Source organism: Pygocentrus nattereri, chromosome 12 (assembly GCF_015220715.1).
Source record: "Pygocentrus nattereri isolate fPygNat1 chromosome 12, fPygNat1.pri, whole genome shotgun sequence".
NCBI classification, from domain to species: Eukaryota; Metazoa; Chordata; class Actinopteri; order Characiformes; family Serrasalmidae; genus Pygocentrus; species Pygocentrus nattereri.
In genome coordinates this window covers 19,042,261-19,068,126 of record NC_051222.1, presented here as the reverse complement: position 1 = coordinate 19,068,126, position 25,866 = coordinate 19,042,261, and the positions used below count along the sequence as shown (strand labels likewise).

The 25,866-nt window shown below is 39.8% G+C and overlaps 1 protein-coding gene across 3 annotated transcripts in view; it reads right to left on the bottom strand.

The window, feature by feature from the left end:
* Positions 1-23,837, bottom strand: part of gpm6ba (glycoprotein M6Ba) — a 60,069-nt gene extending 36,232 nt beyond the window's left edge. The window contains exon 1 of one of the 3 annotated variants that reach the window (XM_017710006.2): positions 23,707-23,837. In XM_017710006.2, the coding sequence (XP_017565495.1) occupies positions 23,707-23,710 (4 nt within the window). In that variant the 5' untranslated portion in view covers positions 23,711-23,837. Of the gene's footprint in view, positions 1-3,327; positions 3,550-23,706 lie in introns of those variants that run through there. The other 2 variants (XM_017710004.2, XM_017710007.2) reach the window with 2 other exon arrangements.
* Positions 23,838-25,866: the final 2,029 nt, after the last annotated feature.

Here is a 25,866-nt window from a genome sequence, read left to right as displayed (position 1 = left end):
CATGCGCGAGCTCCGCTCTCAAACGTGACAATTATCCTAGGCTCTTCACACAAGGCTAACCATCAAAGATTATCTTCCAGATTACGCGACTTTCTCTCTAACGTTATAGCTTGCCTGATGCTGTGTAAGGCTTAAATGTGTAGAGTTGGACAAGGCACCTGATCTGTTCATTCGTGTGTAGATTTATGCAGGCAATCCAATATGATGTCTAAATTCCAGATTAGCAAGCAATCAGGGCAAATATCAATCCTATGTCTGGGATTATACATTTCCCCCACTGTACAGCTCTCATCCATTTTATATAATGCTCAAGGGATTCAAAGAGTATTGTCATGCTCTGATGGTTCACTGTTCAGGCCATAAAATCATTCATCGATTTCATTTCCATGGCAACTACTACAAAGTTGTAAAATGTAATGCATTTGAACTATTTTTGATATATATTTAAAGATACTTTCCAGCAAGAAAATATTTCATACTGTGATGAATAAGGAACAGAGAGAAGGTTACGCATTTATTTATTGCTAGTAGCATTCATAAGAGGTGATTTACCTGCTTGTTCAAGTGATTTAGTGATTTCTTACTTTATACTTAATAATTTATTTGCATTTTGGGTATATGTGATTTAACACAATATGTAATGATCTACAGAAGAATTTTTAACAAGAATCAGCACAATTTACACCATGCAAATTCATAATTTTTTTTTGTTGTCACCAATTAATTTAAAACTACACTATGTAAGATTTGAGTATTTTGCATAATTCCAAGCATGTTTCTGCTGAAGAACATTTTAGACCATCGACGGTGCTTCGGATCCCTTCCCCAAGCAGATGAATCTGATGATTGCATGTGAGTACTGAATGAGAACTCACAGGCCAGACCTTCTTTTTAAGGCTGTGCAAGTAACGTTAATAAAGACATTTGGAAAACCCTTGCAACATCCGACCCGACACCTCTGACATTTAAATTATTATTGCAAGCTTTTCACGGCGTCTCACAGAGGTGCCTGGTCATCATATTTTAGTGTGTTTATTTTCTCCTAACTCAGGAATGCTACGTACATGGTGTAGCTTTAAAATGTCTACATAATATCAGGTGGTTGCACCCTTAATTCTCTGTGGTTCTGTGTCGCACATTTCTTTTTTTAATTCCAAAAGTAAACAAATATAACTCAGATATTGTGTATTTAAAGCAGCACACCCTTCCCTGATCATCATTCAACCAACATCTGATCTAAAATCAAAATCCTCTCTCTAAGGTGATCACAACATCCGATCTCAGAACAGCTCCAATCCCAACAAGGGCAGCCAACCCCAGCCCTTATGAGGCGCTCGTTTGCCAAAATCGTCTTACGCAAAGTATTTAAGCGCCTGATTCAAATAATTGCTGGCGTAAGTGAACCAATTAAGTGAGCCTGACTTGCAGTTCATCCTAGATGAGAGAATTTGCAAGAAAACCATGTCAAAGCAAACACACCACATCTTCATTCAAACCCTGCTGATTCAAACGTAAGCTGGCTGCACCACAGGCCAATCTGTCCTACAGCTCATTAAAAACGAATCATGCTGATGGTATATTTCACCACATAGGAGGAACCATCTAATATTTATAAGAAGGGGAGAGTCACTTCTTAGCAACACACCAGGACTCTGGTCCTCTTGATGTAAGGCTTCTCAGGCTTTCTATCAACTCATTTGTTGATTTTGTCAATAGAAGTGTAAAAACATCAGTGTTTTTATCCTGATGGATTGTTGGTGGAGATTCAATTGCTAAAATGTTTGAATCCAGTGTAACTGATTATAATAATATTCAATAAAGTATGTGCTTAATTTTTGGCTAAATAAATATTTAGGCTACTTTCACATGTGAAAATGCAAAAAAAGAAAAACAAAGAAAAACCCCTGTTATATATTTGTGTGTACCTGAATGGAATAAATGTATCAAAGGGATCAAATTAAACAAAAAAAAAACTGGTTGCTTGAATTTACTCAAAAGGTGTTTGTGAGGCACAATCAAACGAAGTGAGATAAACGAGTGCATCACCATTTTCCACACTAGCAAAGAATTCAGTAGCTAATGTTTCCAGTGCACTGTCGAGGGCCGCCACTGTAAGCGATAGCCTTAACTGAAAGGTGAGGCTGCGGTGCAGCCCACTTACCACCGTTCATCTGTCCATTATGCCTGGGAAACACTCAAGAGAATCCTTCACAATGGGCATTTCATATCCGTTTCTCAGCACAACAGACTTGAACGAGTAACAAAAGAGGGACTAATATGTTCTGTATTGAACCAAACTGCTCAAGTAGAATTAATAGAGGCCGGAGGTGAAGGGGGGTGGGGGTGTTAGGGGGGCAGGGATACTCCAGTGCTCTTGAAACCATAAGGTTGTGATGTATTCCATTGCATCAGTTCAAGTAAACAAACACACAACCAAATGTTCCTGCAGCCTTCTTCACTATTATACTGACAGAATTTCAGCCCATAAATATCAGAAATATCAATCTCAAAAGACACTTAACACACACACCCACACCCTATACATGCACCCACACACCCAGAGAGAGAGAGAGAGAGAGAGAGAGAGAGAGAGAAATCTTTGTGTGCTCAGTCAAGGTGTTTTGTTTTAGCTTGACAAGATGAACAGCTGTCATTTTCATCAAAATCTCGACGCCTACGTGTTTATGGTGGGTCATTCGGTCAGTGTAGGTGTCATTATAGTATGAAGCAGCGCGTCGACCAACACACAGTTATCCCGGTTTAATCCAGCCACAGCACAACAATGGGGCGCTGACAGGAGAAGCGATTTAGCCGGAGCCTCCAACACTTCACAATGTAAACACCACCTCCGAGAAAATGCGACACCACAGAGCCAAACCTCAAAGAACAACGAGCTGCTCCACAGAGAGACATTTCTCTTTATCACGGGTCCAACACCATTAACGTCGGCACGATTTAAACAAATGGCTCCATCTGAGGGAGAAAACATCAGTATGCTTGGCTCCATCCTTCAGACACATCAGCCCCACTAACAGCGCTGAAAGGGTGTTTATCACACAGGCTGACCGAAATACACTGAGCGTTCTGACGCATTTCTCCGGCAGCCGAGCCGAGCCGAGCCCAGCCCAGGTGAACTGGTGATGACTGAGTAACGGACAGAGGGAATCTTCAGCCGATAAAACGCGCCAAAATGAAGCACAGCGTAGAAGGGCGCGCGAGCTTTTGTGACGCGGGAATCGAAGCCGTCGCGCGCCGAAGGACCGTTGCAAAGAGCGACGACGAAACCGGAGCGGCACCGTTAAAAACCGTTAAACAGACTGAAGGTACCTTTGCTCTCCTCCCTCTCATCGGGGTTCTCCTCGGCCGTCGACTCCATGGCTGGTTTCATCCCATCCATTTGGAATTCCTTTCCAAGAATACTTTCTCCTGCTCGGTGGATTCGCGTCTCTCTCTCTCTCTCACTCTCTCTCTCTCACTCTCTCTCTCTCTCGCGCGCTCTCTCTCTTTCTCTGTATACGCGTCTCACTCTCTCTGTATATGCGTTTCTCACTCTCTCCTTTTCTGTATACGCGTCGCTCTCTCTCTCTCTCTGTCTCCTTCTCTCCCCCTCTCCTTCTCTGTATACGCGTCTCACTCTCTTTCTCTGTATACGCGTCGCTCTCTCTCTCCCTCTCTCTCTATCTTTCTCTGTATACGCGTCTCCCTCTTTCTCTGTATATGCGTCTCTCACTCTCTCTCTCTATCTTTCTCTGTATACGCGTCTCACTCTTTCTCTGTATATGCGTCTCTCACTCTCTCTCTCTCTCTCTCCTTTTCTGTATACGCGTCGCTCTCTCTCTCTCTCTCTCTCTCTCTCTCTCTCTCTCTCTCTCTCTCCTCTGTATACGCGTCTCACTCTCTCTCTCTCTCACTCTCTCTCTCTTTCTCTGTATATGCGTTCACTCTTTCTCTGTATACGCGTCTCTCACTCCTCTGTATACGCGTCGCTCTCTCTCTCTCCTCTCTCCTCTCCCTCTCCTTCTCTGTATACGCGTCTCACTCTCTGTATATGCGTCTCTCTATCTCTCTCTCTTTGCATGGTTAAATGGTTCATGTCTAAAACATGGTTCTGTACGAAACCCAAGATGGTTCCACCTGATCTAGAACAACTATTAAAAGCAATAGTGAGAATTAGACCTAGTATTTAATACCGAACACTGTGTAATGACTCAGGGCGAAACTTGGTTATTACATATTTAATAAGAGGCTGGTAACCAAACAGGTAAGGCTAATTGTTAAACAAGTCCCACACTAAAAAAGAGCCATTAAAGATATAAAGTGAACTTTTCTGTCTAAAAGGGGAGGAAACACATAGTGAGATGTCAGGCTTTAGGACAGGTATGTGCTTTTTTTTATGTCACTTCTAGTTTTCTAGAAAACTAGAAGTGACTCTTCATGACTAAACGACTGAAGAGAAAGTCTTGGAAAGGTGATGCATTCGTGAGAGTTTGTGTCATATCCAAATATTTCTAGCGGTATGTACCATTTGCAAAACAATCTAGGAAGGCATTTCTGTCCTCACTTCAGCGCACCTCTGTTCTCTAATAATAAAACCCACACTCAAACAAAAGGATGCCATCTGCCTCGAATCCTCTTAAATAGTATTAAATCTCATGCACGTGGCCTTATGCTGGCTCAGATGCATCAAGCCATACGCAGGCGTACATCTGAGCACAACTGTCCAGGACATAAAAAAAAGGCCTCACCGAATCCCTCAACATCATCATTACCATTTAAGGTGCCTGAGAGAGTATGTGAGCCCATATTTCACCAGGCTCAGGCAGTCTAGACAGGAGGAGGCCGTGCTTTCATGGTTGTACACAACACTGACCCTGAATCTGTTGCTAGCCATTAGACTGTAACACCAAGTTTATGATTGGGACAGACAGCACTGATCTCAGGTCAGCACTAACACGTCGTTATTCCATTCTTGGGTCAGATGCAGGGTAGAGAGAGTAGTGCTTAGGAGTTAAGCCTTTTAAACTTTTAAAGGAGTTAAAACACAGTAATAAATCTTAATCATTTTGTTTCATAGATCCTTTTGTATACAAAAAGTCTTTAAACACAGTACCAGCTGCAAGAGCTGTTATTGGGATGTGTTTAAAGGGGATGACGAAGCTAAAGGCTATATGTATTCATTAAATTTTATTAAATGCTGTGAACTGTAACTGTTGGCACAATAACTCAGATCTCCAAAAAAAGTGACTTTACAGGAGAGGCAAAAAACACTGCATATATCCAGTGATGTGTGTTGTTTATAGGCTAAGGCAGAGTTGTCTGTTGCATATCACAGCCAGTTTGAGGATTAGATATACACTTTGCTTTAGCCTGTGAGATTATTAAAGTTTTTCCTCTAAATGGTTTCAGCTGAAGGAAAAACTGATGCTTTTGCAGGTTTAAAAGCATTTGGATGGTATAATTTGATGCTTAAAGGGTTCTTTGCATGGTAAAATGGTTCTTGAGAATGATGGAGAATGTGTTGTATAGGGCCTATAGTCCTAAATAGAACCTTTTTGAAAATGGTTCTATACAGCCCCAAAAAGGGTTCTTCTATTGTTACAAGCTTAACATCAAAACTATAGAAGAGCCCATTTTGGTGCTATATAGAACCCCCTTTTAAAAGTTCTGTATAGAACCATACAACACATTCTCCATTAATCTGAAAACTGATTTTACCGTGCAAGTGCAAAGCACTCTTTAAGCACGCAAATGGTTCTTTGAGTGTTCAAAATTTCAAAATTAGACTCTATATGCTATGGTGATGTGTTGATGCTGTTCGTTTTTCGATATAGTAGAAATAAGGAGTGCCTGAATATGTGCCCTGTATTCACGTTAAGAATTAATGTGTTAATGTTTGCATCATGCGCACAGCCTATGTGCAGATGTGCACAAGGAGTGTAATAATTAGTAATTAGTAAATAAGTATTTTCAGGTTCAATGTGCTTTTCAGCTCTGAGGAGGTTCTTAGCCATTTGTCTATTATGGATGAACTCCATACAAAGGTCAGTAATGTGTGTCATTATTAAAATTGTTGGGTAAAAAAAAAATAAACTATGACTACCAGTGGCCACCTACACTGTTAGAAATAAAGGCACTTTGCAGGTACATGTCTCACTAATCAAGGTGCAAACAATGTAAATGTACCCTCAAAGGTACACAGTGGTTTTAAGGTCCAATTGTGTACCTTATGTAAGTTTCTCCCACTGGAAAAGTACATTTACGCACATTTTCATAATCTAATGTTTTAAACAGAACAATAAAATAAAAGGCCTGGAGATGACACGGGGTGTGTGGAGTCAGTACAGCTTAGAAAATATCATTTCAATGAATTATGGTACAATTATGTTCCCTGACTAAATATACTGAGATGTACCTTTGAGGGTACCAGCCCAGAGACAAAAGGGGTACTGGCCCAGTGACAGTTTCATGCCTTTATTTCTGAGAGTGTAGAAGTACCACCACAGCCCAGTCACTGGCTCAAAACAGGTTGAAAACCACCGCCATAGAATTTACTTGCTTTCATTGAATGTAAATTGACTGAAAAAATCTGTCCATCACATATCACACTCATCAAGCTTTTCACCGAGTTTGGTTGTATTAGGTTAAAAAGATCTTGTATCACATTAACTTTGCAGAGCTGATACAGTTTAATTTGTATGGAATCTTGGTACATTGTAGTGTCGTCATGGAACTGGAAGATATTGTGATATCAATTCCAGTTCATATTGCCAACCTGTAGCAGATAGAGTAGTATTATAAAGCAGATATCAGATATCAGTGCTTCTCACTCAGTATGGACCCACTGTGGTAAATCAGATGCACCAAAAGAACCGCCCCTTTCTGTTTGAGGTGGAGGGAGGGCTCTCTGCAATGAGGGGCCAATGAGATGTATTGGAATTGATTTGACAAAGGAGGTCTCCTCTGAGGATCCCGTGTGCAATGACATACCAGAATAATCTCTAAATTTGTGGGTCGCGACTGCAGATTAAGCCCTTGTCTAGTAGCTGAGGGACAGCAGTGCCTGGCACAGTCTCTGCTGTCATTTGGAAAAAAAAAGGCCTCAGCAGTTAGTATACATACACACACACCCATGAACCCTCATGTAGGGATATTCTTCCTTTGGACGCAATCATATGCACATTGTCATTCTCACATAATCTTGTATATTTTTGTAAGACCATTTGAAAGCACCATCTGCCCTTGCCTTATATTGTGTGAATAATAAGAATGGATTAATAGAACTGGTCCAAATGGGCTTGGAATAAAATCTTGTTATATTAATGAACATTAAAGGAATTAATCATCTTTCTTGGTTTTGTAATACATGGTTCTGTTACAGCAAAGCTCATGAAAGACCTCAGGTTCCAGTTCTTTAAAAAAAAACATCTGATGTGAGTGCCCTGTTGACCACCAACCACATCTTTTCTAATAGAAGGAAGCAAATTTGTTCCATTTGTGGACACATCCTGAGAAAGAGGTAGAGATAATTAGCTAATTTCCACCCCCTGCCAAGTTCTCACTACAAACCCTTTACACAAATCCTCCTTTCTCAGGTCATGGAACAGTTCTCTTTTGCTTCAGTAAAGAGTGGAACTTTAAGGTAACTTTAATAACAGGGACTTCCCTAACCCCCCTACTGTGAATGCTTTCCTCCAAAACACTTGGCCCAATTTGGCCTTCTCATTAAGCCTACACCAAGGCTGTGCAATACACCAGTAATACAATATCAGCCTTACCAATGTTAAAATAGTGATTTTCGTAATACTCATATAATAGGAGGCTGCAATGTGTAAAAGATTCCTTTAGCCAATTATGTTTTATTATACTTTTAATACAGTGAGCATTTTATCCACCAAATAATTGTTCCTGAGGATGAGGATATTGTTCATTTAATCCAACAAACGTAATTTTTTTTGGTCGACATGATGCAAACTAATCTTTAACCATGCCACATGTCTTTATATATACACTGCTCAAAACAAAGGGAACACTTAAACAACACAATATAACTGCAAGTAAATCAAACTTCTGTGAAATCAAACTGTCCATTTAGGGAGCAACACTGATTGATAATCAATTTCACAGCTGTTGTGCAAATGGAATAGACAACAGGTGGAAATGACTGGCAATTAGCCAGATACACTCAATAAAGGAGTGGTTCTGCAGGTGGGGACCACAGACCACTTCTCAGTACCTTTCTGCTTTCTGGCTGATGTTTTGGTCACTTTTGAATGTTGGTGGTGCTTTCACACTCGTGGTAGCATGAGACGGACTCCACAACCTCAGGTAGTGCAGCTCATCCAGGATGGCACATCAATATGAGCTGTGGCAAGAAGGTTTGCTGTGTCTGTCAGTGTAGTGTCCAGAGGCTGGAGGCGCTACCAGGAGGCCGTAGGAGGGCAACAACCCAGCAGCAGGACCGCTACCTCCACCTTTGTGCAAGGAGGAACAGGAAGAGCACGGCCAGAGCCCTGCAAAATGACCTCCAGCAGGCCACAAATGTGCATGTGTCTGCACAAACGGTTAGAAACCGACTCCATGAGGATGGTATGAGGGCCCGACGTCCACAGAAGGGGGGTGTGCTCACAGCCCAACACCGTGCAGGACGCTTGGCATTTGCCAGAGAACACCAGGACTGGCAAATTCGCCACTGGCGCCCTGTGCTCTTCACAGATGAAAGCAGGTTCACACTGAGCACATGTGACAGACGTGACAGAGTCTGGAGACGCCGTGGAGAGCGATCTGCTGCCTGCAACATCCTTCAGCATGACCGGTTTGGCAGTGGGTCAGTAATGGTGTGGGGTGGCATTTCTTTGGAGGGCTGCATAGCCCTCCATGTGCTAGCCAAAGGTAGCCTGACTGCCATTAGGTACCGAGATGAGATCCTCAGACCCCTTGTGGGACCATATGCTGGTGCGGTTGGCCCTGGGTTCCTCCTAATGCAGGACAATGCTAGACCTCATGTGGCTGAAGTGTGTCAGCAGTTCCTGCAAGATGAAGGCATTGAAGCTATAGACCGGCCCGCCCGTTCCCCAGACCTGAATCCGATTGAGCACATCTGGGACATCATGTCTCGCTCCATCCACCAACGGCACGTTGCACTACAGACTGTCGAGGAGTTGACGGATGCTTTAGTCCAAGTCTGGGAGGAGATCCCTCAGGAGACCATCTGCCACCTCATCAGGAGCATGCCCAGGCGTTGTAGGGAGGTCATACAGGCACGTGGAGGCCACACACAATACGGAGCCTCATTTTGACTTGTTTAAAGGACATTACATTAAAGTTGGATCAGCCTGTAGTGTGTTTTTCCACTTTAATGTGACTCCAAATTCAGGCCTCCATTGGTTAATAAATTTGATTTCCATTGATGATTTTTGTGTGATTTTGTTGTCAGCGCATTCAACTTTGTACAGAATAAAGTGTTCAATGAGAATATTTCATTCATTCAGATCTAGGATGTGTTATTTGAGTGTTCCCTTTATTTTTTTGAGCAGTGTATATATATATATATATATATATATATATATATATGTGTGTGTGTGTGTGTGTGTGTGTGTGTGTGTGTGTGTGTGTGTGCGTGTGTGTGTGTATACATACACACATGGTATATTGGTACAGGGTTTATATTAAAAAGTTCTGTAACAAATCTATCCTGAAACAGAACCCACAGTGATGAAGCCTACTTTTGGATGCTCGTCTTAGATGAAGTGTATCAATTAATAACAGCTCATTAGGTAGTTTAGTAGTATTTTAAGAAATAATATCCGATCTGTATCAGTAATGGCCAATGGAAGTATTCTGCCATATCATGCAGCCCTAGCATTCACTATACAGATACACTGTGAATTGTAGTTTAGCCTGGACAGTAGGTCAAGCTAAAGTCTAGATACTGGCAATAAGCGACTACTCAGAGTCAGTGGAAGCCAATAGAAACTGAAGAGGGATGAGCTGAACTTAATGTCAAACCACCCTGTTAATGCTTGCAAAATGGCAGACAGTAAAAGTGGCTAATGGTGTTGAATGGAGGAAGAGTTTATGGGCCCCCAGGGCCTAGTAGTCATTTAAAACAACAGAATCAGCAGCTGGTAAATCAACGGATAATCAGTTATTGAACTCTGTAATGGGTTCGTTTGGCCCTACTGAGGATACTCTCTACATAGGTCTAAGTGCCCTGTTAAAGTTATACGTGAAGTGGTGTAGGCACTCTTTAATTTATAAACTCCAGCACATGTGGAACCTGTCACATTAATAAGTTATGTGAGATTAAGAATAAATCATTTATTGTTAATCGTGATTTAGATGGCATATGTAGTTCTTTATTTCTTGGACATGATGTTTTGTTTTGGTTTCAGGTCAAATCATAGAAACAAAAGCATAGACAGCAACTACATATATGTCACAAGATATGCGATAACTATGGATCACTTGAAGAACGGAGCCAAACAAACCAGTTATAAAAGACAAGTTGATGTCAGGTCATTGTCAGTCTACGTGCATGGTACAATGCAGGAAGAGCAAACCCAAGAATAGCAGTTTATAAACGTTCACAGTCTTCATCACATGCTATATATAGCGAACTTATGAATCTTTTATAATGTCTTAAGTGGTTGCCTTTTGAAAAAACAGGTCTTCTTGGCGGGAAAGCCCACTCTCTCACTCTTTCACTCACACACAGTCCGGTGAACCTACTTTCTGCTATGGAACGCAGTAGAGTTTCAAAAAAGCTACAGAAGTCTACTTCTCTCCAAAGCTGAAGGCCATGGCATGACAAACCACTGATTCAAATAACTAATAAAACCGTACTTTGGTAATAAACATGTCTGTTCTCTAACAATATTGTCCCAAGCTCTGGGTGTTTGTTGAGAAAGCAAACAAGCTGGATTTTCAGACATACTGATGGCTGTGTTTGGTTAATGTGGAACAGACAGACACGACAGACACATCTCCCCCAGTAACGAGGCCATTACGCCTCTTTCATGTGCTCCAAACTGAGTTAATGTGGAAAAAAATGGGATACAGAACACAGCAAGGTCCTCTTTTGAAGTCCCTATAAAGAACAACAGAAAAGCTAATAAAGTCCATAGTCAGCCTTGCCCCATTTAACTGCCCAAACTGCCAAGTCATGTTTGAATGCTTCAAGAACTTCCAATAGATCTTCAGTAATGATAGTTATAAAGGTAAATGGTAATGCTAATGATAAAAATCCAGCAAACATACTAAATGCCTGATATTTGCATTTATTGAGTTCTTTTTATGGAAACTTGGATCTGGACACGTAGGCCATGGTGCTGTTTGGACAACTTGTAGCCAAAGCCCTAAGAGGACATGATATTTAGAAAGGGATGGGAGATGACTAACAGGGATGGCATGCCACTGCAAAATGTGCACACTGATTAACCCAACAAGGATCTCATCTAGATGCATTAGAAATGTAACAGAATTCAAATTAATGAACGATGGCTAAACAGTTCAGTTTCTAAATCAAAAATGTGTGTAGTTCCTCAAATCTGCATGTTTTTGTTTTCCTTTAAAACACATTTCACATTAGCACAACAAAAGTTAAGGCACACCTGGTCAAATGATGTGAAACTTGAGCATATTTTAATGCACAATTAACTACAGTTCATTTGCTGATTTTAACATACTGTAACATTTAACAACTGGAACATTTTAGGCCATATGCCTTTTTTCTAATATGTTAGCAAATAAATAAAAATGATGCACTAAAAAAAGCAGAAAAATGCCATATTTGAGTGTGTCCTCTGTAGAGGATCTGTTAACTTACTTTCACTTTAAATCAATAAATCAATAATTTTACTAGGGTGTTAAAACTTTTGCATACAACTGTAACAAGCATTTCACATTTAAAAAAAAGAGTAGCACAAGGGTTTCCCTAGGCTAGGGGCCAGCTCCAGCTTTCACTGCCCTGTTGTGGCTCAAGTAAAATTTTTAGGTAAAATTAAAATAATCCTCTGCTGACTGTTCTAACACAATTTTAACAATAAATAGTCTTAAACACTGAAATTAATGTAACATATATAATAATGTATAACTGCTAATTCATGAACCTTTTAACCCTGAATATTGGCGCACAGACTGCAACGCACCATAGCAACGCAAATAACAATCTCGCCTAGCTAGTAGCTAATGAAATGGCAAAGAGAAAGAGTTAAGATGAACATCGATAATTTAGAGACAAACTTATTTGCATTTGAAAGCACTCCAGCTGGTGTGTCGATGCGTTCAATCTGCAAAAAGTAACTGTGAAACACTAAAAAGTCACATGGCTAAAGTCAGCTCCTCAATGGCCAGCTTCTTGTTCAATTTGTAACGTTCCACCGTAAATGGGGCTGCAATTGCATTCTAGCACCTTGGGCGCCATTTAAGATGGAACGGGAAAATGCGAACAAGATGCTGGCCAATGAGGAGCTAACTTCAGCCTAAAAATCGAATGTTAAGAGACATTTTACAATAAACTATTCTCCTTTTCAGGAAAAGTTTCCTGCCAGAGATGCAAGAAAAGCGTCTATAGCTGAGCTAAAGCTTAAAGCAGAGCAAAGTAAATTTGTTTACGTTCATGTATTTTTTTAGTCTATACTAGGACATTAGCTAGCACATATTAAGACATTTTTAGCTAAGATGGAAAAACATTACTTCATTAAAATAGACATAAAATTTGGTTCCCAAGATGGTTTGATTTTTGTTGAAAGGACAAAATGGTTTAACATTTGGGTTGTTGGCCGCTGCCCTAAGCATAGACTGGGAACCACTGTCTTAATGCTTTCTGAGGACTGGGTTCTCAGTAAAAAGTCAACATCTTGCTCAGTACTTCATTCATTAGCCATTAGCTTACATACACAGTCTGGGATTCTGTCTTATGGGTTAGGAGTCATGACCCTGTTACCACGGGAACGCTACACTAGACAAGGTCACAAGGGGGTTGTTGTCGCGGGGGCCACTGCGTGTAAGTGTTGTGACACCAGTGCTGCCCTCTGAACTTGGCTTTGATTGAACTCTGGTGTTTTGTGGTCTGCTGGGGTTGCTATGGATACCTCTGGTCATGTACCATGTATGAAATGTGTACACGCAGTTCTGTTAAGACAAATAAGTATTGTCCTGTGTGTTAGCAACATAAGCTCACACAAACAAGCATTGTTCACAAAACTACATGTATATATAATCATGTGACATTATAAGCAAAACCAGAAAACAAAGTAATTCCTATTTTAGTTGTACTCAACTGCCCTGTATCTGTATCAATAACTACACATGCCCACAAGGGACGTCCACTACAACGGACATGCAAATCCAGGCTAATTCTGGAGGTTTTAATGCACTGCATTTCCTCCAAAAAACGAGACAATTTTGGCTAGCAGATGTGAAACTACAGCATGTCCAACCCATCCACTCAGCATAATCTGAGAAGCTATTAAAAGTCTGTCAGAGATGGGGGGCTGACGTAAATCCTGAACTCTGGACGTACTCTTTGTTTTGACAAAACAGGGAACAAATGGGCAACAGTCTGCCACAGTGACCCACTTAAGACTCTGCATGCCCTCTTGTGCCCCGCCCCCCTCATAGCCCCACCCCAACCTCAGCTATCAGTCACTCCATCACTGTGGCAACGCCTCAACAGGAGTTCTATCTGCAGTTGGATTTAGGTAATCCCACTACCCCATTTTCAATGCCGGATTTGGGTGTCCTTTGGGATGCAGTAACTAAAATCCATCAGTAGCACAGGCCTTGTGACTTGAGGTAAGCCTCAAGAAAGCCAAAGACTAAAGGCTGGTATTTAGGGATGTACTACTATATCAGAATTATATCAGTGTCAGGAGGTATTTGCTGTAAAAATAACAACATAGGACAGATGTTTGGATTTGGCTGATACTTCAAACCAATATTTAGTGACACATTTATTGTATTGCAGAAGAGCAGGATGTTTATGTGAAGCTGGGCTGACCAGGTGGTCTATATTTTATAAATGTTTTTATACTGGCATCTGTACTGACATCATCAGATATGAATGTGAAAAATATGACATATCGGCATCAGCCCACAATTCCCATATTGGTGTATTCTAAGAGTACATTTACCTTTATGCACTAGCAAGCAGTCTTAATCTGCAGCCACACTAGACTAGCCACACCATTAGGAGTTTGTATCTCACTGTAAATTAGCTGTGACCAAAGTGGGACTGGAAAAAAAGCAATAAAATATAATTTTAGTTCAAGTAGCAATTTAACAGCAACTTAGCAGCTGTGGCTAGTGATATTTTGGTGAGAATGGGGAACCTGTCCAAGGTGGTTTCTAGCAAGCTAGTTAACTCAACAACCATAAATAATAAAACCATACCATGCCACGTATTATGTATTAATTTATAGCTGGGATTGACAATGTCATAATTAACGTCTCCTACATTTTGGATCTTCAGTGTTGTTATATGAAGAACGACCCCTTCAGAGGTCAGCACAGCCAAAGCAGTGCTATTGGTTGACAGTGTTAATTTGTGCATCAGAAGTCCACTAAAGTCCACTAAAGTCTTTTTTTTTTGCAATGAAAGTCTGAAAAACTTCTATTTTTTGGATAGATTTCCACTAAAATCAGTGTAACTGTTGTTACACTGTGGCAGCCAAAACAAATCAAAATTCCAGTCCAGAGAGTCCAGATAGTTTTGTTAATTGAAAATAAGTTCACATCCTCCACAGACAACACATTTCTGCACATTTTAATTTACAACTACACAATAACACATCAAATGTGGCCTGAGCAAAAGTTATGGAAATGTTTTATTTTTTTACAATATCTTAAACAAATACATAGAAATTGTTCACTAAAATTTAAGTGTGTTCTCTATAGAGGACAAGTTCACTCATTTGCAAAATCAATAAAACATGTCAGCTAACCAGGGATGATAGGACATTTGCATATGACTATAATATATATATTAATGCTATGACAAAGCCAACTGAAAACTAGAGTCACACTAGAGCCGACTGCACAAAGCTAGTACTTCATATTTCCTCAGTGACTGGAAGCTACATATAATCTTAGGCTTGGTAACTAAGAGAAGTTTTGGAGTGGGCAAGTACAAAGCTGCTTTCCCTGAGTTTGGGTCAATACACTTTCCTTTTCTCTTTCTCGCACTCTTTCTCTCTCTTACACACACACACACACACACACACACACACACACACACACACACACACTCAGCTGCTCATGGGATTCCTTGGACGCTTTTGTTTTTGTTTAGTAAGCCGCATCATTTGAAGGGGGGGCCCAAGCCTGGAGTGAACAGGGGGTGACAAACACACAAAGAAAGGATGGGTGAACTAGAACATGGGCAACCCGCCAGGGGGCCAAACTCCCCTTATCCCCAAACACCCCAATCACTGGCTCCCACAAGCACCATTTGTGTATCGCAATGAATCCACCCTTCTTTTGGCCTATTATTAAAAATCTGAGTATTATTTCAGAAAGACTAAGGAAAGAACAGCATTTGTCTGTACATCATCCATTTACATGTAATTAAAACTTTTAATTGAACTTTTACATTACGTGAAGGTGCTTTAAGCCCCTTTCTAAACCTCTTGTTTTATAACATTTTTATTTTACATGTATGAGAAGTTGACATCAGTTGCAATGATATTGGAAGTTCCATTTACTGCAATCAAATTAGTTATACTGATCGTTATGTAACTTTATTCCTTCAATAACATGTTCTAATGCTGTTAAAAAGACAGTAGTACTACTACATCCCTGAAGTTCCCATTAGCAGCACAGAATTTGCAGTTGGATGCATTCAGCTGCCTTACTCTGGACCTGATGGAAAAGCTTCTGTGCTTCACACACATGCTCCCACGAGCACACTCACACAGGGTCAACAGACATGATTGACCTTATATTGCCACAACAAGGTGCAATCTACCTCCCTCTTCAAAAGACATGAACAAAACTGCCAGGAAACGCGAGGGAGGCCATGACTCTGTGTCTTTTCTGACTCCTCTGTGCCTCCTCTCTAAATTATCTTTGTTGTCAGGTTTAAATCCCTCCCCGTTAGCCTATAATCCTTTGGCCCAGATTTGCTGGGGCTGGAGAGCTCATTATGACATCAGAAGAGTGGGCGTGTCCACATCCTTAAATATTCTAACACTGCAATCTTATGCAAAGCATGACATCCTGCATTGTGTGCAATGAAGCCTTAATTACAATATGCACCTTTGCAGATATGCCAGTAAATCCCATTCATTGTTGCTGAAAAGGAAACTGAGCATGTCAATCAAACCAGATAAATACATCTTTATCAGGGGGTGTATGACAGAAATAATCTTATCTGTTAAGTCACCATGACAACAGTAGCTATTACAGAACAGTTCTGAACTTCATAATCTTATCCACACTCCAGATAAGAACAGTATAACAGAAACATCCCAGACTAGACCAAGTTTCCTAAATACTGACCTAACTTTACACCAACTCTAGCTGTGTGCTAACTTCTGTTGTAAGGTTTCATTTCTGTTGTTTGCCATTTTAGCATGCAGCATAACAAGTTCACTACAACTGGCCTAATGCATTACATTTATTCATACTGCATATTGTTGGTTTTACTTGATGTGCTGTTTTCTCCTAAATCTGCAGCTTAAAAAGTTTCCTGACATCAAAGACATGTTTTTGTCTTTGATGTCATGACCACCATTCCCTCTTATTACCTGCATGTGTTAATGTTGGTGTATGTTTGTCTTATAAACCACTGCATTGAAGGTGGTGAATAATGAGAAGACAGAGTTGAATGCATACTATGAAATCACATTAGTGTGGATAACAAGGCAGCTAATGCCTTGGGAAATGGAAACTGAAACTGGGATCAACAACACCACGTTAAAGAGCAGGATATACTCAACCTTTTATTAAGTTTAAATAACCTTTTTTCAAACTACTAGTTAATCACACTTTAGTTTGTTTTGAAATGTTTATACATAGGCAGCTGTCTATTTACCATTCTTTATGTTATTTTTGAATAAATGTTTTATAGCTATGCCTAAAACTGTGCTCTGTTCACTATCTAGTGCACTAATTTGGGGTTCCTGATTAAGGGACCATTTCAGACATGGCATCAGCTGTGCGCATGTTGCAGGTTGCTTAAAAGCCAACATAACAGTTGATTATCAACCTTGATCAAGTAGTTTAGGGTTTCCAACTTCAAATAAGATGCTGTTAGATAATGTATGTTTCCTATATTAAGACAGGGCTTGTTTCTGTTATTTGTGAAATATATTATCTTGACCTGTCAGATCTTAACATTACATAGGAAGTCTCTATCATACGGCCCCTGGACTGTGACCAGCTGTTTTGTCAGTTGTAATGTCACAGTAGATACTGAGACAGATGGAGAAGTGTGTTTTTTCTTCACAAACGACACACATGATGGCATATAAATTATGAGGTAACATCATCTGTTTTTAATTACTGCTTTGCTGAAACACATACAATAGCCAAAGACAAAATGTATGTGAGTACTAATGTGTTCAATATAATCCTAAGCCTTTCTTAGGGAAAGTGCATGTAGAACAATATGCTTTTTTCTGAATGTGGTACATGGGCAGTAATTAATCAGTTTAAACAGTGGCCCAGGGAAAACAATTAGCAAACAAATGAAGCGCTCCTTGAATGCTTCAGTGCACATGTACAGAACTCCACAGTTTACAGCTCAGTTGGACAAAGGTTAGCTCACTCTGCACAGGGAAATGGAAGACACCATTCAGAGCTGAGACTGCAGATCTTTTATGCCAAAGGACCATCTCTTCCCACCAGTATCCTTCTTTATAGAGGAATAGTTCGACTAATTACTACGTTTCCGTGGTTTTTTCCCCATTGGTTCTAAATTCATATTTGGGTTCTTTGGATTTGCAACAGGTCCAAGAGGCTAGTTTTGCTAAGAAGTAATGGAAATTAATAACAATTAGGATGATGCAAATTATGAATCAAATTCATTACAGAATCACTTGAAACACAAAGTGATGTCAAGTAATATACTTCAATCCAAAAAGCAGAAAGTAAAAATAGTGGTATATTGGTATATATTATTAATTTGATATTATACTTAAAAGAAATTTTCAAAATACAAAAAGCATAAGTAGTGCTACATTTATAAACTGCCATTAAAACTATGAATTCAATGATTATTATTTAACATTTTATCTACAGTGACACACTAAATCCACTTAAACAGGATTGCTGTCTTTGTGATGTATTTATCATGTAGTTATTTTGTTGATCTTTATCTACTGAAGATATCTACATTATGCTCAGAAAAGGATACTGAGCAAAATTATCATGATAATGATCAAATATAGTCATATTGTCCACCTCTATATTATTAAGTATTAATTTCAAAGGTATCTATGGCTTCAAGGTGGCTGCCTCATTGACTAAATACAAAACCAATCAAGTATCTTCTACAATGTCAGAAACTACAAGGAAAGTACTGAAAAATGATTAAATGATGAGGTCTGAAGCAGTTTAGTGTCACTGTAATATTAATTTTGGCTGTTAGGTTCCAGATTCCGTGCTCTATACAATTAATCTGCCTTGATTAATTAACCACAATCATAGAATTTTCATTTTTCATCAGATTAATCCTTTTCAAACAAGGTAAACAGCTCAACCTTGGTCTAGAGGGCCAATGCCCCGCATATTTAAGTGCTTTTCCTGCTTCAACACACCTATACAACTCAGAAATTAGGTGTTAATGAGCTGATTAGTTGGATCAGGTGTGTTGGGTGCAGGGAAAACACTAAAAAGTGCAGGGCATTGAGTCTCCAAGGACCAGAGTTGAGAAACACTGATCAATATGATAGAACATCAGTAGCATAAACTTCATAGTACTCCATAAAACCCAAAATACCAGGCAATTTCTTATCATTCCCTGCATATTGGTCATTACACACAGTTCATATACACAGTAATCAAGTCTAATGTGATTACGTCTATATTTTGTGGCAGCTTCATATTGTCTAAATACCAGCAACAGCTCCGTATGTGATTGATTAGGAATTGTGCCACTATATGCATCAGCATTTCTCCAACCCACCTAGTGGTCAGCTATATGTCTGCAGCCTAGCAGGCCTGTAAAACAACTGTATGAGGCTTCTGCTTTATAGCACCACACCGTTTGAATAGTTCAAGAGTTCCTGTGGTAACACTTTTGGCAAGCAGTATACAGAAGATAACATTCAAAAACATGGCTGGAGGACCTACATTCTTTCCAGTCATCATGATTCAGTCTGTGTTTAATGCCAGGGAGCGAGTTGAGGTGAAGGCAGTGTGTGAGGGAAGATTAGGAGGGGGCAGGTGGGCTAGCTGTTGCTAAGTAACTGACGCTGCTAGAGGTGGTAAAAGAGGTAAATGGACAGTGAGTGGTCTGTTATTGCCACTAAAACTGGCAATGTCTGTCAAAAGTTTGGGGAAACTCTAAGCTTTTCTAAATGTTGAGCATGTTTCCTCGGGCTGTTTGCCATGACATATTACACAGGACATATATAATGGGCAATTCCACCAATTTTTTTAAAATACATTTCTGAATAATTCAGTACTTGAGATGCCAAAAGTCATTCATGGTGGTTTGACATGAAGATTTCTTTACAGTGGTGGTGATGGGAACCAGGATTCACAACACATATATTGCCATTTTCTTTATTATCTAAAACCATCAGTGAACCTGCATGTGTTTTCTGAGTTTTTATGTGTAATGTTGAATATGTAAAATAGTCATAAATCTGAAAGAATAAGCTTTCTTTCTTTTGCCTTACACCACCCTGCATATGTCTGTCTGTAACGCCAGGAACGAGGAGGCGGAGCGACTTTTATCATGGGCAAATCCAGGGTCATAGTCTAAACGGTCCAGGGTCATAGAGCCAACACAGATTGATCTGGAGGCGGACATGACAGAATGACCAGAATCAAACAGAACAAACAACAATACATAGACCAGTACAAAGACCAGTGACCAGACAGGGGAAAACACAGGCTTTAAATACATGAGAAACAGGCGGGAACACAGGTGGAAACAATCAGGGGTGGAGTCACAAAACGAGGGGGCTGGACTAAAAAACCAAAACAAAGAACACAAGGGCTAAACCAAAACACAACACGACCACATGGACAGGACTTGGAGGGGCCAATCGTGACACTGTCCTCCATGAATGAATTAAAATAAATGGATTCAAATACATTTTAAGCTAAAACTTTATCACAAAACAACCACAAATCAATGCCTCAGGCAGCGTTTTTATAACTATTTCATGTATTAACTTTCTGAGGGAGCTTTCAGAGGTGGACATCTGGTTCCTCTCACCACCATTCTGAACAATTCTGACTCTGTAAGTGTCTCTAACTCTTAAAAGATATAGATTCTTTAGTAAAGACAGTTCTGTACAGAACCATGAACACTCAAAGAACCATTTTATCCTTCTTTTATGTCATGTCATAACTCAAAACGTTTTGAGCGTTTTTGGGAAAATATCACTGTCCTCTCCTTTTAAATGTTGTTTGAACTGCTTTTTTTGACTGAACATCAGTAGAAAACTAGAACAGACATTTGAAGCATTTACATGCCACTAATAAATTACTTTGTTCCTTCCCACACAGCACAAACAAGCAAACTACTAAACAATTTAGATCTAGTTTTTCCACAGGAGAGAAAAAAGAGGCAAATGAGCGATGGAAAAAAGGGGCTAGACTGATTGCCTGGTGAAAAATCTAATTGACACAATTTTCCCATTTACCCCAAATGTCAATAAACCAAACCATGCTTGATGTCCAAAGTTTACATTTTTCTCTTAGTTTTGTACTGAAGCTAAGTAGGCAACAAACAGTGGAAGCGTATATCTCACCATCATCTGTATAAAATTCAGGTTTCAAAATGTCTGCTGCTATTATTAGCTATGTAATATATTTGTCTATATATAATACAGTGTCAGAAACCACATAAGTAAGACAATTAGAGATTATGTAATAACTGAACATGGTTCAAGACAAGTGTTTTAAGACATGTTTGTATGTGCCTGGCCAGATATCTCAACAAGCCTCATGTAGTCCATCCATCCATCTATTTTCTAAGCTGCAGCCTCATGTAGTATTATAATGTATTATAAAATGACAGATCGGAATTGTGGCTTCATGGATCCAAGCTATAAGAAAGCAAGTGAACTTACAAATACTGTACAAACTATAGAAGAAGCTTTACAGGCTTTATCACAGCTCATGATAAGTAAGTTCAAGCCAGCTATCGTGACAAAAGAAAACAAGCCTATGGGGCTAATCCAACTTAGGTAAAACCCCAAATCAGGACATACCCCTGTCTTAACACTCAGACGTGATGTAGACATAGATCTCAATGGAGATTTCAGGCCATAATCCCATTTGGGCAGCAGCCTAAATCTGGATGCTCAGCGCACATGGTTAACGTGCAGGAGTCTAGATTGGACGTTCCATAATATGTCTAAAGGAATGTCATCTGCAACCCTCCTTGGGCCCAAATGTGTTTCCCAGGCAACGTTTTTTGCTTCTTTGGTTTTGCACGGGAGCTATGAGCTTAGTGTGGCTCACAAATGACGAAGCCTAGATATTAGGTTAGCATTGTACATGCCTCAATCATGACACGTCTGCTTTACATACACTCTTTTAAAAGATTTAAAAGTTCTTCAAAGGGAAATGGTTCTAATTAGAACCATGTGTTCTATATAGAATCATTTCATGTTTAAATGGTTCTTTGCATGGTAAAATGGCTCATTAAATTGCTGGAGAATGTGATATATGGTTCTATATGTGAACTTTTTGAAAATGGTTCTATATAGCACCAAAAAAGGTTCTTCTATTGTTACAACAAAGCTTTTGGTGCTATCTATAGAACCACTTTCATTTTTAGAACCATTCCCTTTACTAAAGAACCTTAAAAGAACCATCTTTTTTTAAGAGCGCACATTCCTGTTAGTCGCAGCAGCATCTTGAAATCAGAATTTTACCATACTGTAGTCCGTTTTTGTTGATAACAATCTCAGAAACCACACATGTAAGTTGGTCTGAGATTACTTAACAACTCGGAACAATTTAAGGCAAGTCTGTGATGATTTAAGTATGTAGTTAGGATGATACTAACCTTGTAGCTACAGGCTTCCATTGCTTGTTAGTTACATTAGCCTTTACATTCTAAACTGAGACTAGTCATGTGAGATCCATCCTCAAAGCAGCTAGCGTCAGATGAGTGTGGCCGAAAGCCATCAAGCCTCAGCAGACTGCTGGCAGAGGATAAGTGGTGGGCAATCTAGCATTCCAAAGACCAAGGAGGACAAATGATGCAAAAATTCTTTCCAATGAATTCACTCCATTCAATGTAGAGTTATGGCCAGCACACATAAAAATGCACACTAAGATACACACCCACACACTTACTCTTACCTGGGTCTAATGATGTGGTTAGTACATTAAAGCAATAATTTTGCAAAATGACTATAACCTTAATCTTAACCCTAATCCTAACCCCAAAACAAAACCCAATTATCCCCTTACTACAAATCTGTACTACAAAGACAGGGGTGGCGAACTGTGGTCCTAGAGTGCCAGGGTCTGTCACAGCTTGGTGATTTTCCTAGTATAACTCTTCTACTTGGCAATTAGCTGCTGATTTGAATCAACTGTGTTTGAGTAGAAAATCACTGAAGTGCCCTGTCCTAAACTGGAGTTTACCACCCATGAGCTAAGACAAGTTTGCTTCTTTAGTTTTGCACTGGAGCTACGAGGCTAAAATAGGTAACATGTAATGAAATACCTCAGTTAGCATTAGGCAAAATGTATGCTTACCATTACCATTGTCTTAAACCACATTGTGTTGAGTGATCTCAGACTTGCTTATGTGGTTTGTGACACTGGAAGTCAGGCAGTGGCCCCAATGCAAAATTAAAAAAGACTACATTTGGCATAAGCAGGAAATTTGTGTGAATTTGATCATCTTTGCTGAACTATTGCTGTAAGTGGAAGGAGGATGCACAAATATTCCACTTAACTTAGCAAAAATGTCAAAAAAATGAGATGGAAATCACAAAAAAATGTCAAGACCAGCCAAGCAAAGTCTTTGAAGGCAGACACTGGAACATACTTTTCCTTTTGCATTAAACAGTTTACTTTTTTACAAAGATGTAGGGGAAAAATATTTATCTTGCATCAGAGAAAAAGTTTGTAAACTACATACGTATCCATATAAAACTGACACTGTTGTCAGTTCTGTGACACTGACATGAGAGGCAAAACCTGTGGGAAAGAAGCTTAGCTAATGTGCTACACAAGTTGAAAAGACCATACAAATGCAACAGGCAATCCATTTACAGTGACCTTTAATCCTATCAAACGATTTTGTCGAATTATCCAGCCTAACCAAAACACTTCACTGAAAGGAATGTAGCCTACAGGAGCAAAGCAATGCAGACAAGTAGCCAAAAAATACAAATACAAAAAGTAATACCTCAGTAATGCAGACAAGTAGCCATAAAAACTAATAAAGTCAATTGTAATTTCTTTTTCTTGTCATAAGTCTTCAGTTATTGGGAGCCATTTCATTCATGAGTCTTAAAGGAGGGAATTTTGTATAAGATGTGCAAATATTTTTTAAAAACTTACCCATTTTATTGAGTTTTGCAGAGTCTGGGCAGCCAGTGCTTTAGTCAAGTGAATGGAAAGGGGGGCAAGCCAGTCCTGCAAAACTAAACAAAAGTGTGTGTGCACCCACTGTCCCATTTTGGGTCACTTCGATGACGTCACTGCTTGGGGGACCCACATGGGGCCCCTTTATCCAAAGTCTGCACAAAGAGGGTGGTAGAGGGGGTTGTTAATGGATGTAAGGATCATTTTGAAGTGGTATTCAGCTTTAGCCCTTTAAAACAGAGGCTTATTATCCAGTTATTAATCTCAACACCAATCTTGAAAGTAACTACCATATGTGGGCTAAAATGCATACCATCAACTTTAGCACATTAAACCTGACAGAAGAATCTATTAAACTGATTTTTAAGGTCCTAGGGTGCATTCAAATCAAATGAAGAACTACTGAAACTACTGCAATTAATGGAATTTGCCATGTAAAATGAATTTCACTTGTGCTATTAATCACATTATACGAAAGGCAAAAGTAGTTTCTGTGTCTAAAACGGCCACTGTGTCTACATGCCTGGTCATTTTAATACTTCAATATGTATTCTTTGCAAATGTTTGATGGATTCCCCTGGCAACCATTAACAAAAATGAAATAGAAACTTCAGTACACCTAAATAGAACCTTCTGTAAGAGGCTGAAACACTCAGGACAAATTAAACATCACGTTTATAAGCCAAACACAACCAATCTAGCCCCGAGCAGTGCAAACTTAAGCACTGAAATTGTACAGGGTAAGAATGACTGCTCAGAGAAGGGCGAAGGAATATAAATTGCCGGATGCTCGGAGAAAAGTAGCCATGACAACCAGAATCCGGGCTGGCTGGGAACTCTATTCAAGTTTGGGCCGTTTGGCATGATGCCAAAGTTCCCCCAAGTGGGCAAACACATAGAAGAGCCAAGAGCTGCTGTCTGTGCAAGCCAATGGTGAAACTTCTAGGCGCCTACATTTATGATTTGAGTTCAGCAACTGTTTTTGATGTGTTTAAAGGGACCTACCATTTCTCTTCATTTAATGAGTTTGTTTGAAGCGGAGGAAATTCAGATGATGACGCAGCAAAGTCGATTAACACTACACAAGAGAATGTTCCGGGTCTAAAACCTGATCCCCAAAGAAATGTATTACCAACAGAATCGGATGCTCTGGAGTAGCCAGGTGCGTCCAAGGTCACCACGCCGATTGTTGGCATGAGAGGTGAAAAGTCCTCCAGCACTGGGCTGTGTAGCAGTTGAATGTTCAATAGCTTGGGGATGAGTTGGAGTAGCATTTGTGATCCAGAACTGATGATCCAACGTCAGTACATGACCTCACTAATTAGTGTATGACTGTTATCTGTTCTAGTAATTGGCCAAAAGAGGCTTTGTGCAGCACAGGTTCAAGTGGCTGATTACTTTTATAAAACAGCGAAAAAATACAAACATGGCCTGTGACACATTTTATATTTTATTTTTTTCCACTAGGGTCAAACTCTAAAATCAGCACTAAAATCAGCAGAAAAATGCCACATTTAGGTTCCCTGTAGAGGTAGAGGATGTGTTATTAACTTATTCATTTAGACCATCAACAAAAATTTAATTGGGGGTATTCAAACCTTTGCAATGCTGTGACAAAATCACATTATTGTGATTGAGATTGAGGTATTGCTTTAACTTCATTGCTTCGATACAAAACAGATTTGAGAAGTTTAAAAAAGCATGGCAAAGTGTCCTGAACATAGTTTCAAATGTTTTTAAATTAGCCATTTCTACCACCAAATTATTTCCAGCAGCTTAGAGTAAAGTGAGTTGTTTTGTATCTGGTGATCAGTGAAAGGGTTCATTTACGATGAAAAAGCAACCAGTCTGATCTAACGTCAGGAGCTATGGTATTTTTAAACTAACCAGAGCCCGAAAACATCCATCCATCCATTTTCTAAGCCGCTTCTCCGTCAGGGTCGCGGGGGATGCTGGAGCCTATCCCAGCAGTCATCAGGCAGAAGGCAGGATACACCCTGGACAGGTCACCAGTGCATCACAGGGTAGATAGACAGACACAGACAGTCACTCACACACCTAGGGGCAATTTAGCATGTCCAACCGACCTGACTGCATGTCTTTGGACTGTGGGAGGAAACCGGAGAACCCACGCAG